At 40.9% G+C, this 15,812-nt stretch overlaps 2 protein-coding genes across 2 annotated transcripts in view; both read left to right on the top strand.

The window, feature by feature from the left end:
- CMSS1 (cms1 ribosomal small subunit homolog (yeast)) overlaps nt 1–3,892 on the top strand; it is a 348,622-nt gene extending 344,730 nt beyond the window's left edge. The window contains exons 9-10 of the mRNA XM_003783954.3: nt 1,724–1,812; nt 3,598–3,892. Coding sequence (XP_003784002.2) covers nt 1,724–1,812; nt 3,598–3,681 — 173 coding nt within the window. The 3' untranslated portion in view covers nt 3,682–3,892. The remainder of the gene's footprint in view (nt 1–1,723; nt 1,813–3,597) is intronic.
- A 4,983-nt stretch (nt 3,893–8,875) lies between these two features.
- Nucleotides 8,876–15,812, top strand: part of LOC100960330 (cell cycle control protein 50C-like) — a 20,190-nt gene continuing 13,253 nt past the window's right edge. The window contains exons 1-2 of the mRNA XM_023509772.1: nt 8,876–9,067; nt 12,327–12,437. Of these exons, the coding sequence (XP_023365540.1) occupies nt 8,876–9,067; nt 12,327–12,437 (303 nt within the window). The remainder of the gene's footprint in view (nt 9,068–12,326; nt 12,438–15,812) is intronic.

The raw sequence follows: 15,812 nt of genomic DNA on the forward strand, positions 1-15,812 counted from the left end.
AAAAAAAAAAAAAAAAAAGAGAGGAAGAAAGAAAATGAAGCTATCAAGACTGTAGAAATTAGATTTTTACAGAGTTGTGAGAACTCAACGTGAAGGCTTGTTTCATTTGGAAAATCATTTGAGGAGCTATTGATTTTTTTGTAATGTTAACAAAAATAACTTTTACTTCTGATTCAATGAATAGTTCAGTATTCATTAACCACAGGCATTAATTGTTTAAATTGAATAATCCCAGCATTGTAGAAACAGAAAATCTGACAAACTGGCATCAGTGGTACAGATTCATTTCGTGTAGCTTTTTATGACTTAACAAGATGTTTATATGTTTGATATATAATAAGAGTTTCCAAACATCAAAAGATATACTGTGGCTCTGGGATCTGTACAATTATAGGTAGAATTATGTTGTTTTGATTTTAATAATCAGAGGGATTGCCTGACTATAAGTGCCTTTGAAAAATTCAGAAAAGTACAAAGAAAAAGTAAGTCACTTTAGGAATAATCCCTTGTTAGTGAACAATGAATGTATTTTCTTTCAGTCTTTTTTCCTGTATATTTACAAATTTATTTGTATAAAGCAGAAATTATGTTGTATCTCATAACTTTACAACCTGCTTTTTTCACTTGATATGTCTCATGAGGACTTTCCTCCTTGCCGTGAAACAAGCTTAAGTTTTCATTTGTAAAAGCTATATAATATTCTATTGTAAATTTTTATTTCTTTGCAATTCTGTGATGGTAGAATATTTGGGTTGTTCCTAACTTCTTGCTATTACAAATACTGATAGCGGTGATCATCTTTGCAAGTGACTATCTTTATGTTTGACTTTTTTATTGGGATATGTCGTAGAAGGAAAAGTATTTTATCAAAGAGTAAGCATTTGAAAACCCTTATTACTTAATGCCCCATTTCATGCTGGAGAGGCTGTACCTGTTTGCTCTCCATGGGCAATAAAGGGAAAGCTGATGACCAAACCGTTTTCTTTACTCGCTTTATTTTAATTTTGTAGACTTTTAAAATAAGAGACATTTTAAGTGTATGAAGCATGAAAAAGTATTTGGGGAAGAGATGAAAATATTTAAGTAGCCACAGGGGAAAGCTGACAGGAAGTACTACAGGTAGAGGAAGGCTTCGGGGACTGTCTCCACGTGTGACAGGTGACAGCTTGGAGCAGAGGGATGAACTGCATGGCCAACTCTGAGACTTCTAAGGATTACATGATTCCCAAGATGCTCTCCAGCCCACACATTCCCTAATTGTCTGCTAGATAGCTAGGAAAACAGAAGGGACAGAGTCCTTAGTGATTTACCCGCCTCATCCAACGACAGGGGATTTTGAACAGTGTCCATTCTGAACTCCCTTTCCTTCCTGAAACAAACCACCCAGCTCGTCCTCATCCTCCCCACTCATCTCCTCAAGAGTCAAGTCCCCATCAGAAATGAGGCTGCACCTTCTGGGGCTCATGAAGGCAGGAAGCGTGGCTGGCCGCGAGCATGTGAGGAGCATTCACAGCTTCTCTGCTTCCTCAAAAGCAGTGAGGACACTGTAAGGACGGGACCCGGGGTGCTGCGTGTGTTTTCCATCAGGGAAGCGCTGCCCTGAATGTGCAGACATTAGTTGCCAGGGGAGAGGACAGCAAATGAGACAAAGAACAACCAATAATTTTAATAAGCTTATGTCATAAGGTCTTTATTGCATCAACTCACTCCCGGTCTCCTGCAGGTGCCCTTAATTTGAACCCCTTGAAGTTTCTGGTTTTTGACTGGAACTGGAGAGATCAGAAGTTGAGGAGAATGATGGACATTCCCGAGGTACCGTGTGACCAGCAAATTGCCTTTCATCATTTTTTTTTTTCAATTTAAACTTGAGTTCAAACACAGTAATAAAGTCTTTGACTTTGGGAGCCAGCACATATTAGCTTTTAAAGTGATTTCTATCTATTAACTCTGAGGTAACACCATTATGGACACCACCTCCTCCTTTTACACATAACTATATCCTTTCCTTATGTTTTATAGGAATCAGCTTTGTTGCTCATTAAATGACCAATGACCTCTTCCCTCTGGGGACCAGATCTATACTTGACCTTTGAGAAACAGGAAGATCTTACAGACTTGATACATTTCCAGTGCCTTCCTTTATGAACACAGTCGTTTTTTGCCTTTCAGCTTTATCTGTGCTCTTTTGGCTGGGGTTGCCTCACTGCCAGCATCGCCACATTCCCCAAAGCCCACTAACTGAATTCAGAAAGATATTTTGGTTTTATGCGGTAGGGAAATTTTTTAGTGTCTCAGAGGATTAGAATTGAATGATTAAATGCCTTATGGGCACAACATTAGCTCATTGTATATTTATGAAAGCAATCCATTATCTTCATAATGTGAAAAATTGATTTTACCACCCACCATGTTACCATGGGGGTAATTTGTCAATCTGTCCTGGTGCTTCATAGTAGCTGTTAGGGGGAAGTGTTGCCAGTCACCAAATAGGAATAAATCATGGCAGTAACTATCAAAGAGGCTTGGAATTGCTTCTCCAAACATGCTGAATAAATCCACTTACCATATAAAGCTATATACCCCAAATGACCCAACCAGATTATAATTGACCAGTGAGTTAAAAGATAATTTGCTCAGTTCCCTAAACACACATACACACACTCACCCACATAGTCATGCGTTCTATCCCCTGAATAGACAGTTTTTAAAAATCTGGTTTAACACTCACTTCTCAGCCTTTTGCCTAAGATCAATGTAAAAACTGGTTTAACTCAATGAATCCTGAACAATTAAAAAAGAACTGGTTTAACAAATTTGATGTCAGGATACGAGGCCATATTTGATGATTTCAGTTATAATATGTTAAATCCAACTAATCTACTAGTTTCCTAATTATAATAATGAGAAATACTGTCCAAAAAAACTTGTCACCCATAGTTATTTTTACTTTGTTGTCATTATTAGCAGTTATCCTAAGGCAATATAATTCTATATGGAAATATTGTATATAATCTGAGTTCTAGAAAGCACACTTTAAAGTCATTTAAAATAAATAAATTTGCATGGCATTTTATTTTGAATGGCTGCAAAAGGTGAGGGGTGGACTTCTTTTATTTTTTGTTTTAAGACAGAGCCTCAAGCTGTCGCCCTGGGTAGAGTACTATGGCATTACAGCTCACAGTAGCTCCTGGGCTTAAGCAATTCTCTTGCCTCAGCTTCCCAAGTAGCTGGGACTACAGGTACCCACCACAACGCCCAGCTATTTTTGGTTGTAGTTGTCATTATTTTTTGGCAGACCCGGGCCGGATTCGAACCCACCAGCTCTGGTATATGTGGCTGGCACCTTAGCTGCTTGAGCTATAGGCGCCAAGCCAGGGTGGGGGAGGCATCTTAGTGACAGCGATATTTTATGAAATGTCTCTTCCTTCATTTATCTAAGTATTTCAGCTCTGAATCAAATGTGGGTTAGGACCTTTGCCTTTTCTGATTCTGGCCTTATGACTATGTAAATACCAGGAAGTCCAGACGGTTAAATTTATTTACTAAGACCATCTTTGCTTGATCTTAACCTTTTTTCTTCTCTTTTCTCTCAATTAGATAAGAAAGGAGGTGTTTGAACTTCTGGAAATGGGAGTACTCAGTCAGTGCAAATCAGAATCTTTGAAGCTGGGCCTATTCTAAGTCCTACTGAAGATTCCAATTTCACAGGAGAATTTGCAGCAAATTTAGTGACTCGGACACACTGCAAGCACTCGGTAAATGTCAGTTTTTAGCTTATTATGTTAACTTCATCAGCAAACGCACCACTGAAATGTTTGATAGAAATTCTTTAACAGAAGTGAATCTGTCCCTTTGCCAACACCCTGTATAATAAAGCATCACTGGCTTCTGTGTAATCTTTGTTGAGCAAAGTGAGTTCTTCTCTTACCAACTGGCCTTTCATATGACTGGGCAAGAGAGGGGAAAGAGCAGCTGGGTGGCCTTCGCCAGGCCCCTTAACCTCTATGAGCTTCCGTCTCACCAGCTATGAAATGGGAATATCTCACAGGATTGTCAAGGATCCCATGAGATAGATGGTACACGAGCAGACTTGTAAACTGTGAAGCCTGGTCCGAGGAGGAAGGGGGCAGGGGTAGCGGTGGAAAGAGCTGCAGGTGTATGTGGCACTTTGTAAGCACATGAAAGACAACAGGATAACTACCGTAGTCTTACTCAGTTGCTTTCTCTCAACATTTTATTTGGAAATGATTTCAGACTTTCAGAAAAGTTGAAAAAATAGTATAGAAAATTCCTGTATTTCCTTCCCCCTGCATCACCAGTGTTAACATCTTGTGTACCCGTAATACAGTTATCAACTCTGATAGATCAATGCTGGTCCCATACAGTTAACGACAGATGGACGGTATTCAGTTTCACCAGCTTTTCCAGAGATGTCTTTGTCTATTCCAGGATCCCACATTACACTTAGTTGTCATGTCTCTGGTTTCCTTAGAATGGTGACAACTCCTCAGTCTCTCCCTGTCTTTCACAACCTTCACACCTTTGAGGAGTATTCATCAGGCATTTTGTAGAATGTCCCTCCATTTGCATTTGTCTGTAGTTTTCTCATTTGACTGAGTTATGCATTTTTGTCTAGAATACCACAGAAGTGTTACGTCTTTCTGGTTGCATCATATCAGGAGGTACACAATATAGATTTGTCTTATTACTGGTGATGTCACCCTTAATCACCTGGGTAAGGTTGTATCTGCCAATTTTCTCCACTGTACAGTTACTGTGTTTCTCTTTGTAATTCATTTCTATCTTGGGGGAGATGCCTTGAAGCTATGTAAATATCTGTTTTTCTTCAAACTTTTGCCCACTAATTTTAGCAACCATTGGTAGCTCTTGCCTGCAACAGTTATTACTGTATTAATTTTTCTATTTTTCTCATTCCTTCAATAATTACTATATTGAGTTGGTTGTGTTTAATCATTGAAATAGTCCTCAAGGAACAATACACAATGAGACTGAATCTCAGGAGGGGACACATGTTAGTTTAAGTAGCAAAACAAGAAGTCACACCCTGGTCTCCCATATGTCATTTCAGGACTCTAAGGTGTCTGTTTGGAGCCTCAGGCCTAAAGCAAACAGATGCCATTATTGATATACATAGATAAAATTCCATATTTGAATTTTGTGAAATTTTAAATGACTCTGGCAGGCTAGCAAATTAAAATCCAGCAAACCACACACTCTTACACACCAGAGACGTGGTGCTCCTGGGCTACACGGACTGAAAGTCATACACATGGACTTGCAGAGAAAAGAGGCATAGGCTCCATCCCTTTTGTTGAGCTAGAGCCCAACAAGTTAAGGGAAAAAGGAAAAAAAGCCCCTACAAAATGAAAATTCATTCAAGCTATAGTTAAAATCCCTATTATTTTCATCCCTTTAACTCTAACAAGTGAGATGTTCTTGGCCGGTGGTAAGAATGAAAATGGATCACATATTTTCCCAATACAGGCATTAACTTCTTGTCAAGTGGCACGTCTTAAATTTAGCCTGGGACATCAAACTTGATTGTACAAGAGGACAGATTTGCTAATTAAGATATAGTAGTCTGTGCTGTGAGAAGTAGGACCAGTCCACCAAGCTGCTATTGACTTGCCAAAACCAAAAAATGAGACCATCATGACTGTGTGTGTGTGTGAGTATGCGTGTGGAGTGTACCCCACACAAACATAACCACTTCCTGATTCTGCACACGCATTCAGTGTATTTTCATTCCAACAGTTAACAGGAGAAAGACCACGAAACATAAAGCAACCCCAAATATACAAAATGTCTGGCAATGCCTGAGAAGGCTATCTACGCAGTGGTTAAAGACAAATGAAGGCAAGAACTTAAAAAAAAATCACTCTGAAATTTCTAATAATACCACAATGCAACAGCTGTTAACAAACTGTCATGTTGATATCAATCTAGAACAGTGGTTCCCAAACAGAGGCAGTAGAGGCCAGTGATGAGGCTGATGTCCTAGAATCCAGGACAGCCTTTAGAAGAAAGAAAGAAATACCTGACCCAAAATATCAGTAGTGCTAAGGTTGAGGAATCCCGTTCTAGAAATATTAAAAAACAAAGCATATATATTTACTCACACTTTCTTATGAAAGATGAAACACAGCTATAGCCCGGGATGAAGGAGAGAAATGGAGTGGGAAGGGAGGAGAGGGGGGAGGTTTGATAGAGGGAGGGTAAAAGGCAGGACCACACCTATGGAGCATATTGCAAGGATACAAGTCAAATCTGTCAAGTGTAGAACATAAATGTCTTATCACAATAATCAAGCAAATGAGGCGAGAGCTATGTTGATTGGTTTGATGTAAGCACATCAGATTGTATAAAAAAATCAACACATTGTTCTCCACATATGCATAAATGTATTCATGATCTATGTGTATATGACTTAATAAAAAAAAAGCATATGAAGTTTATTTGCACACTTAAAGTAGATTTATTTAGAAAAGACAAATAGGTAAGTACAAAAGTACCTGTATTGTCCAAAATGATAAAAATAAGTGAAGTACCTATGAAATGTATATCTGGCTATGTCTCAAGAATACTGCCCCAGAAATGTTTTCACTTACTACCTATGCTGGCTATTGGTTTGTTTTGTTTTTTTTTTTTGAGACCGAGTCTCACTTTGTCACCGTCTGTGGAGTGCTATGGCATCACAGCTCACAGCAACCTCAAACTCTTGGGGTTAAGTGATTCTCTTGGCTCAGGCTGGTTTGGAAACTGAGCTCAAGCAATCCACCCACTTCAGCCTCCCAGAGTGCTGGGAATACAGGCAGGAGCCACCTTGCCTGCCCTGTGATGGCTAATTTTAATAAGTCAACTTGACTGGCCACAGGATACCCAGATAGTTAGTCAGACATTATTCTGAGTGTTTCTGTGTGGGTGTTTTTGGATGAGATTAACATTTAAGTTGGGTGGCCTGAGTAAAGAAGATTGCCCCCATAATGTGAGTGGGCCTTACTCTGTCAGTTGAAGGCTAATTAGAATAAAAGGATGACCCTCCCCCTAGAGTCCTGTCCTAGAGAATTCTGCCTTCCAACTGAAGCATCAGCTCTTCCTGGTTCTATGGCAGCCTGCTGGCCTTCAGACTCAAACTGGGACAGCTTGACAGATTTTGGACTTCTCAGCCTCTATAATTGTGTAAGCCAATTCCTTATACATATATATACACATATAAGCGTGCACACACACATAATCGTATAAATCTCTTGGTTCTATTTCTCTGGAGATCCCCGACCTGTGAAGCTCCTTTTAGCTTGGGATTTTGGTTAGTTTGATTTTGTTATTTTATAAAAAGCCTAAGAAATACTGTTCTTATTGGCTCATTATTATAATGATCCCTTTTATTGGTATTATCTGTGTAGTACAATCCCACCCAATGTTGGAACAAATGTCACAATCACAAACATACCTGATATTTTGTAGGCCAAACCTGCACATATAATCTAATCTCATGTCCTGTTATTCGCTTTTAAGCCGAGTGTTTGACCATGTTTATTTGGTAAAACAAACAGTAGATGTTAACGGGAAGTGTTTGCTACCATCTTCTCACGCTAGGTCATCTGATAGCAGCAGCTGTACTAGTCACCACCTCCAAGTCAGAATCCAATAGCATGCTGAAAATGGCCCATTCATGTTTTACTTTCTTTCCAGTTTTGCAAGCGAGAAGCTTTGAATTGAGACCCTCTCAGTATAAGCATTTGCATTTGTTTTGAATTCTTCTAAACTGGGTACATTTGCTAAAGTCATTGCCACCTTTGATACAAAAACAGTCCACCATGGCTTCTCTTCCTAATGTTAATAAAATCTCACATGCTTCCACACTTTAAAAATTCTAATTCTGCACCCTACATGCCAGTTTTTAAGTAACAGCATAAAAAAAAAATGTTAGTGGACTTCTAACAAGTGAAAAAACTCAAAACCAGGCCTAATACCATATTGCAGTGTTGAACATCTAATTGATAACCTTCCTCTTCCTTTTTCTTGCCTCATTCGGGTTACTCCGAGGCATGCACTTGGGAGAGGTTAGGAGTTTTTGTTTTGTTTTGCAGTTTTTGGCAGGGGCTGGGTTTGAACCTGCCACCTCCAGCATATGCGGCCGGTACCCTACTCCTTTGAGCCACAGGTGCCGCCCCAGGAGGAGATGTTTTTTAATCTACATTTTCTACTAGGTTTTTTCTAACAGGTGAAAAAAAAATTGGAAGCTGCTGAGATCAGACATCTGTGTTGTGCAACTCCCTGCTTGCTTCTCCCTTGCTCATTACCACACACAGCAGAGTTAGCTGTAAGCTGAGAGCATTTCTCAACTTAGTTTATATTCATGTTAGGCAACAGCCACATTTGGAAAAAAAAAAAAAAATGACAGCCCTAACTTGTATTTTTTGTATTAGTCTCGAAGGATTTAGGCAGTTCCTAAAGATAAATCCATTTTCCCCTCTTCAGGAAGGGCTTGCCTTGAATTAGTCACCAAATCCCAGAAACAGCCCATGAGGACTGCTTCCTAGTGTCGCCAGATGTTGTTTTTTGCAGACCTTGCTGGGGACTATTCCTCCTAGGCATGACATTGAGCACCACAGGCTTTGTAACCATAAATAAAATATGCTGCTTAGCAATAACTGAGAGAAGAGAGCTGAGCTCCTGCTGAATATGAGGGCTGGTTGAGGAATAATTTCCAGGAAGCAGGAAGACTTTGCAACATCAAAGGAGGGTTCATGTAATTCTTCGTTTAACATTGATTACCATTATGCAGTATTACCATGAGTAGGGATGTTCTAAATGTCCCCCAAAGTATATTTGAGTTCCCTGCAGAACCAAAATGGAGAAGATACCCGAGCACCGCCCGTCCAGAATGCCAGACAACACTGCCCTGAAGCAGCAGGAGTTGCCTGCCCACCAGCTACACTTCTCAGCCAGGACAGTCCTCTCGATATTTTTTGCCACAGGAGTATTCTGCTTGGGCATGGGCATCATCCTCATAGTGTCTTCAAGGAGGGCCCAGGAAATAGAGGTTTGTTCTGTCTCACATTTTTAATGTAGCTTCTAAGACGTCTCAGCTTTGGCACTATAAGTTAGAGTGGTCAGTCTGAGATTGCAGCCTCTCAAAAAAGGAACTAGATGTGACTGGAACATCCCTCTTTCAGCTGGCAATGCAGGAATGGTGGCAGAGCCCAGGTGTGGTGGCTTATTCATTCCTACTTCCTCATAAGGACAGTCACACTGATCAGCTCAGAGCCATTTTCATGTACAAGGGGCTGGCAAAGTTAAATACTTTTAGGCTTGCAGAGGAGTGAGTAAATGGTAGAGACAGGAGAAAAAAAAAAATAGCAGAAGCCTGAGAAGGAGAGGCAAGTGGCTGCCAGATGCCCATGAATCAGTGACGAGCCAAAGATACAGGTTTTCAGTTTTGCCCACATTCAAGCATTATGTCTTTCCTGTTGCAAATGAACTCCATCTGAGATCTAGGAAAGGGAAAAGTCCAAGTCCTAGCATCTTAAAGATACTGAGCAAACCAAGTTCTGCACAGAGTGAGAAAAGCTGATGCTAAATGCATACCACTCAGACACAAGCCTTTTGCCACCTTGATTAAATGAGCTGTTAGAGGATCAGAATCCCACAAGCTGATCTGGAGAGAGCAGACAAAAGTTAATCTTAGGCGTGATCAGCCATGCCCACGTCCAGTCTAATGAATTAAGTACATTTCCTCCAAATGCCCTCCACTCTGAAAGTAACCATGGAAACCTCCCCACATGGTTACTGGCAATATTACGATGAAGGCCAAGTCTGTCAGCCTTGATTTAACATTTATGAATGTCTGAAGGTGCCTAAGAGTTTTGCTGGGCATACAGATGAGTGATGAGTGACAATTGATTCCTGCATTCACCAAGCTAATGGTAGAGGAGATAAAATAGTTTGTGGTAAGAGCAGAGAGCTCGGAAAGGCTGGCTGCTCACCATCCCCAGTCTCTTCTTTGCACAGTGGCTAGGAATGAATTAGGGTAGACTGTGTGGACTTCAAAGGGGAAAATGTCATTTCAGGTGCTACTCTACCTCCCAAGGCACTATTGCCTCCCCATTTATGTTTTCTGCTCCTAGCTCCTTATATCACTCCCCCCCAAAAAGTGCCACTAAATCCCTCTGAGTCCTCCAGTGTGATGTGTAAACCCCCCCAGGCCCCACCATGTGGCAGGTGCAAAATGGAGGAGGAAATGAAACTTGCCTTGCAGAAGAGGCTAGCAAAGTAATGGGCTTACAAGGTTGAGTTTATGTCCACAAATAGCTTATCCAACATACTTTTCTTCACCAACCCCTCTCTTTCTGGTTCTTCACCCCTTCCTGTGTGTTATCCTTGCATCCTCCCTACCAGCCACCCACCTCATGCATTGTGGAAGTACAGCCTTTATGGAGAGGTAGCCACGTGGTGTGAGGCTACCCTCAGGCATGAGAGGGCGACCTCAGTCCCAGCTATTGGCTAAGGCTACTCTGCAAATGCCCATTGACAGAATGCTTCTACAATTATTTTCTAATACTTTACTTTTATGTGAGACAACTAGAAACCAACTAGAGAAAATAGTTTACTTTGCACATGGAAGTGTTTTATTATATTGGATGAGAAGACAAAAATGCTCACTCCCGGTCAGTGTGATCAAGCACAGACCTACTGGAAATGAGTTCTCAGTTAGTCTGTCCTCTTCTCACTCCACCCCAGGGCACAAGGAAGTGCCCTCTCCGCAGTTCACTTTAAAAAGGAGTGAAATTCCTGCCTTTCCAAAAATCTGTGAGGCATAGACCACGATCCTTGCTTCATTTCATAGCCATAGATGTACAAGTCCACTTGAGCAGCAAATGGAGGGTGATGTTATTAAGCAGATAGTACAGCAGGGATATGTTTTCCTCATCAAAATTTTTAGAGCTAGAAAGGAACCTAGAAATCACCTACTCAAAATTTATTAGAAAACATTTTTTCTAATTCTACATTGGCAAATTAGACTCACAACGAGAATTCCTGATGGAGAGTTTATACTACTATGACGACCTCGCAGATCAATTAATTGCCGATGAACCAAATGTGGGCTCTGGGGGTCAGTATGGAGTCAGGGTCAGAGACTGGCTGAACTAGAACCCCAGTTTTCTCTGTCACAGTTCAGTGTGCCCCTTCTCCATTAGGGCACAGCCATGTTCTTTAATCCTTTCCTTTATACACTGAAAGGCAATCTACAAAAAGAAAAGGCATAAATATTTTCAAAGTAATAGTCCAAGCTTTGGACTAAAGAATGATTTCACTAAATGTAAGCATCTAACTACAATGACATGCATCCTTTTTACTAATCTTTAATTTACTTTCCCCACTTTACCTTTGGGCTTCAGAACCCTCAATGGCTTTTCAAGAATCTAAAATTCCTTCTGTCTTGTCTGTCTTCACTCCCAGGGAACCCTAAATCCCACTGGCACCTTACCAAGGAGAGTGCTGCTCTCTTGTTTCCCTGCTCCTCAGCACTCCCATAATCTTGCGATTACTTCTCAACACAGTGACCAGAAGAAGAAGTGGCCCACGACATCCAACATCCGTCCTCCCACCCCAGAGGAGCATTTTGGTAGAAAAGGGAGCTACCAGCCCTAAGCCTGCCTCCCCAGCTCTCCACAGAATAGAGTACTCCCCCAGATCTCATAAAAGCACCCATTTAGGACAAACTACCCTCTTTTAAAAGAGTCCATCGTATCATTTTCCACACAATTTAACCATTAAAAAACAATGCAACAACATTTTAAAACTAGAATTATCCCACTTAATATCAATAAAACATTTTGGAAACACTTCTTTTTCTGTGTTTGGTGATTTTTAGTAACTTCCTCTGGATGCCATGGAGAATAATTCATTAGTGTAAATATTTTCCACACAATACCATGGAAAAACAGTGAAGTCCTTTCCCCATAAAATTGATTAGACTCAGGCCATAAGCCCAGTTCTGCTGAGTCATTGACTCATACCTTCCTGGTGACACCTCTTTAGGATCAAGGGACAAGGCTTCATCACAAGTTAAAAAAGTATAGGAGAGAATCACTGAACTTGGCCTGTGGCATGGTGCTGCCAGCTCCCCAAATAAAGTCTGTAAGAAGGCCCACAAACAACCTGCCTCTTCATGTCCCAGACGTCACACTCCCAACCCAGACAGGCTAAAGACTTTGGTGGACTCTGGGTTTGAATTTTATAGTATGTACTCATGTAACATAACTTTTTAATTGATAATTGCTTTTTTCCCTGCCTGACAGATTAATTACACAAAAATATGTGCAAATTGTGCAAAAATGCGGGAAAATGCCTTTAATTTTGACAAAGAATGTACCTGTTCTATTCCCTTTCGCCTTACCAAGAATATGAAGGTAAGTGAAGTTCAGGGGACTTCAATTGGCTTTATGCTGAGCTACTCCTATGTAACACTCAGCAGTAAATTCACAATTTCCATTAAACGCTTCCCCAAGCTGAAACTATGATAAATAAAGCAAGGTGAGGGTGGTGAATCCTACAAATTGTTGAGTTCCAATCCCCCCTCTTCCCTTCTGTGAGGTATTATTCTTCTCCTTTGTTTCTTCAAAGCTGCAAGATTCTTTATCTATGCAACTTTGTAATGTAAATCTTATCATCAGTCAAGCAGGTTTTACCCCAAATGTCAGCATAGGAAAGGACTGTAGAGATCATTGAATTTAACCGCTTAGTTTATAGGAGAAAATTAATGGGCTGAGAGGTTAAGTGATTTGGCCAAAGTCACACAGGGAGTCAGTATCAGGGGTCACACACCTGGTGGGACCCGTCCTGGACTCCCTCCAAGTCATTCTACATATGCAGTTGCCTAAACCCTAAGGACACTTTGAGAAATGCCAAAGAAAGATTAAGTGAAGTCCCTATTCTCAGGCTGATTAAAGTCTCATGTTAGTCAAGTCTTCTGAGAAGCAGATGCCAAGACTTGGGTTTCCCCTATAAAATTTGCTGGAGGAAACCTGTGAAGGAAAATGGGGAGGGAGCAGGAGGAGGCCGAGAGAGCTGTCAGACCACAGAACAGCTCTGACCCTAGGGAAGAGGGTTGGGATGGAAGGGCAGGAGGGGAGAAGCAAGGAGTATTTTGCAGGAGATGGTGATGAGTCTGGTTGGGACCAGATGCAGCCAAGGTGGAAGCAGGGCATTGAGGTAGGATGCTGGCTGGGGGTGGGCGGGGGAAAGCCTGCCTGTGCCTAGATTCACCCCACTCAGAGTCATTTAAGAAGGGGAAGGAAGGGTACTAGGCCAGTATGGGAGGCACGGCTGGGGTACAGGTGCGGAGTGCAGAGGACAGAATAGGACCCTGAAGTACATTTGAGGTGTTGAAAGAAATACATTTTTCATTTGATTAAGCCATGAAAAGGCTCCACTTAAAATCTACCTCAGGGTGCCTTATTGAGGGATGGTCCCAACTGCTGCACCAAATCACCCTGGGTTGCATCAAGGCCATGCTTCCCACACCCACCCCTAGTGGCTGGGCACAGCAGGGATGCTCCTTTCCTGGGAGAGGGGACCCCTCTGATGGGTGTCTTGGGAGACTTCCCAACAGCCTCGCTGACACTTTAAGAAAGCATTGCACTCTGAGACCTTCCTTTCTCCTTCTCCACCTTCCCTCTCTCTCCCTATCCTCCTGTCCTACCTTCATTTCATCTTTCCTTCCTCCTTCCCTCCTCCATTCTTGAGGGCTCAGAATGCCTAAATTTTTGAAGAAAAAAAAATCAAAATAATCAGACTCTAAAGGGCATAATTGTCACCTGTCCTTGTCCTTCAAAAACCTAACTGCAAATGAAGTGTTACCAGTTGCTAACCATTCCTTTCAGGCCGAGGCTTCTCATAAAAACCCAACCAAACCACATAGGGCAATCACAGGGCCTTCAGCTCTCCAGTTAACACATATTACACACCGGTGGACCTAGGCAATGGATCCACATGAGACTGTCTTAAAGGAATCTGCACAGAGTGCCACTGAATTTAAAAAGAAGAAAGGCCGTAACACTAATTGTGTTTCCAGGAGTAATCAAAGAGATGATGATCTTGGAGGCCTTGCTAAGCTAGATCTTGGACAAAGAATCATTTAAGAAAGGTTATTCAGGGCAGCACCTGTGGCTCAAGGAGTAGGATGCCGGCCCCATATGCCGGAGGTGGTGGGTTCAAACCCAGCCCCGGCCAAAAACCGCAAAAAAAATAAAATAAAATAAAATAAATACTTTCTGAGATAGTTTACTTAAAAAAAAAAAAAAAGGTTATTCAAACACCTCTGTCCCTAGTGTGGGAAGTGTTCTCTTCTTATTTATTTTGTCATCTGTGTGAACTCTAGTTAAGTAGAATTTTCTTTTTAGCTTCCAAGAAAAGGTATGGTAAATTCCATTCTGCAGACTTCATATTTTCTGCAGTCATGGGTCAAGGATAGAGGTTCCCTTCTTGAGAGAGGAAGTGTGATGGGTCTATCCCGCTTAGCCTGGCCTGTTGGCCTTCACACCAATGCTCTTTGTAGCTTCTGCTGCAGCCCGCCTCTTTGTCATGGGCCCACCATCTTCCTTTTTCAGTGTCCGGAACTTATTCTCCTCCAGATGACTAAGCTCGCCAGCCTCCCTGTTTTCTATGACTAGCCACACTTGCCATGACTTCTCTGCCCAGCTTATTGTGGATACCAGCTCCCATGTACCACACTCATCCTCTTTAAGGTCCTGGAAGTGCTATCAGTAAAATGTACAGATATGGTTGGTTAAATCTATATGGAAATTCCATAAGTGCTCTTAGTAAAATCTGTATTAAGTCTGCTTGGAGAATCTCCAGGACCTTTGTATGTCACCAAAAATGTAAGACCCTGATGTTAGCCTTTCGGAACTGGGGAGCATCGTGTGGCAACATACGTGAAAGGCTTCTCTCACGGCAAGAAGGCTGCTTATTGCTAGGGTGAAGATCACCTTCTTTCTTTTGGGTTAGTGAATCACTCTATCTTTTTTGCCCATAATAAATGGTTCACTATTTCTTTTTCTTTTTTTTTTTTTTTTTTTTTAGGTTTTGGGTGTTTTTTTTTTTTTTATTAAATCATAGCTGTGTACATTAATGCAGTCATGGGGTACAGTGTGCTGGTTTTATATACAATTTGGCATATTTTCACCAAACTGGTTAACATAGCCTTCATGGCAAATATTATATGCCAGGTACTGTGTTAGATCCTGGGAATAAAGAAATAAAAATTTTTGGAATCTGACTGCATAGAGCTTGTAGTCCAGTGCCATGAGAGGATCTTAGGTGTGCCTCAAAAATTTTGAAAGATCATTAATTAAATTATTTTTGAAAGCAGTTCAAAGCACATTAAGTATATTCTATTTTTTACTCTCTTTTATCAGCATAATTTAAGTGTGCTGTGGAAGTTTAACTAAAAGTTCAAGAGTCCCATAAGATAAAAAGTTCAAAAACACTATTCTAGTCATACCCTTCGTATGCCCAGTATGCAAACGCACCTGAATATGCTCAAGGGCTCCAATTTCAAATTATACCTCATAGATTTGCTTTGAAATCATGTGACTTTTGATACCACAATCCCTCAGCAGGGCATTTTTCCTGGTGTTTCTGGGAAATGACAATATTAAAAAACCAAATTTTATGTATTGGAAATAGAAACCCTGGTTATAAAAATTTTTCAAGACAAGAACACAGTAGCACATAATAAAAACATTGAAATTAGGTTAACTAAATAAATAGTTATTTCATAT

The sequence above is a fragment of the Otolemur garnettii genome, unplaced genomic scaffold, assembly GCF_000181295.1.
Source record: "Otolemur garnettii isolate 467f Iridium unplaced genomic scaffold, OtoGar3 scaffold00009, whole genome shotgun sequence".
Lineage (NCBI taxonomy): Eukaryota > Metazoa > Chordata > Mammalia > Primates > Galagidae > Otolemur > Otolemur garnettii.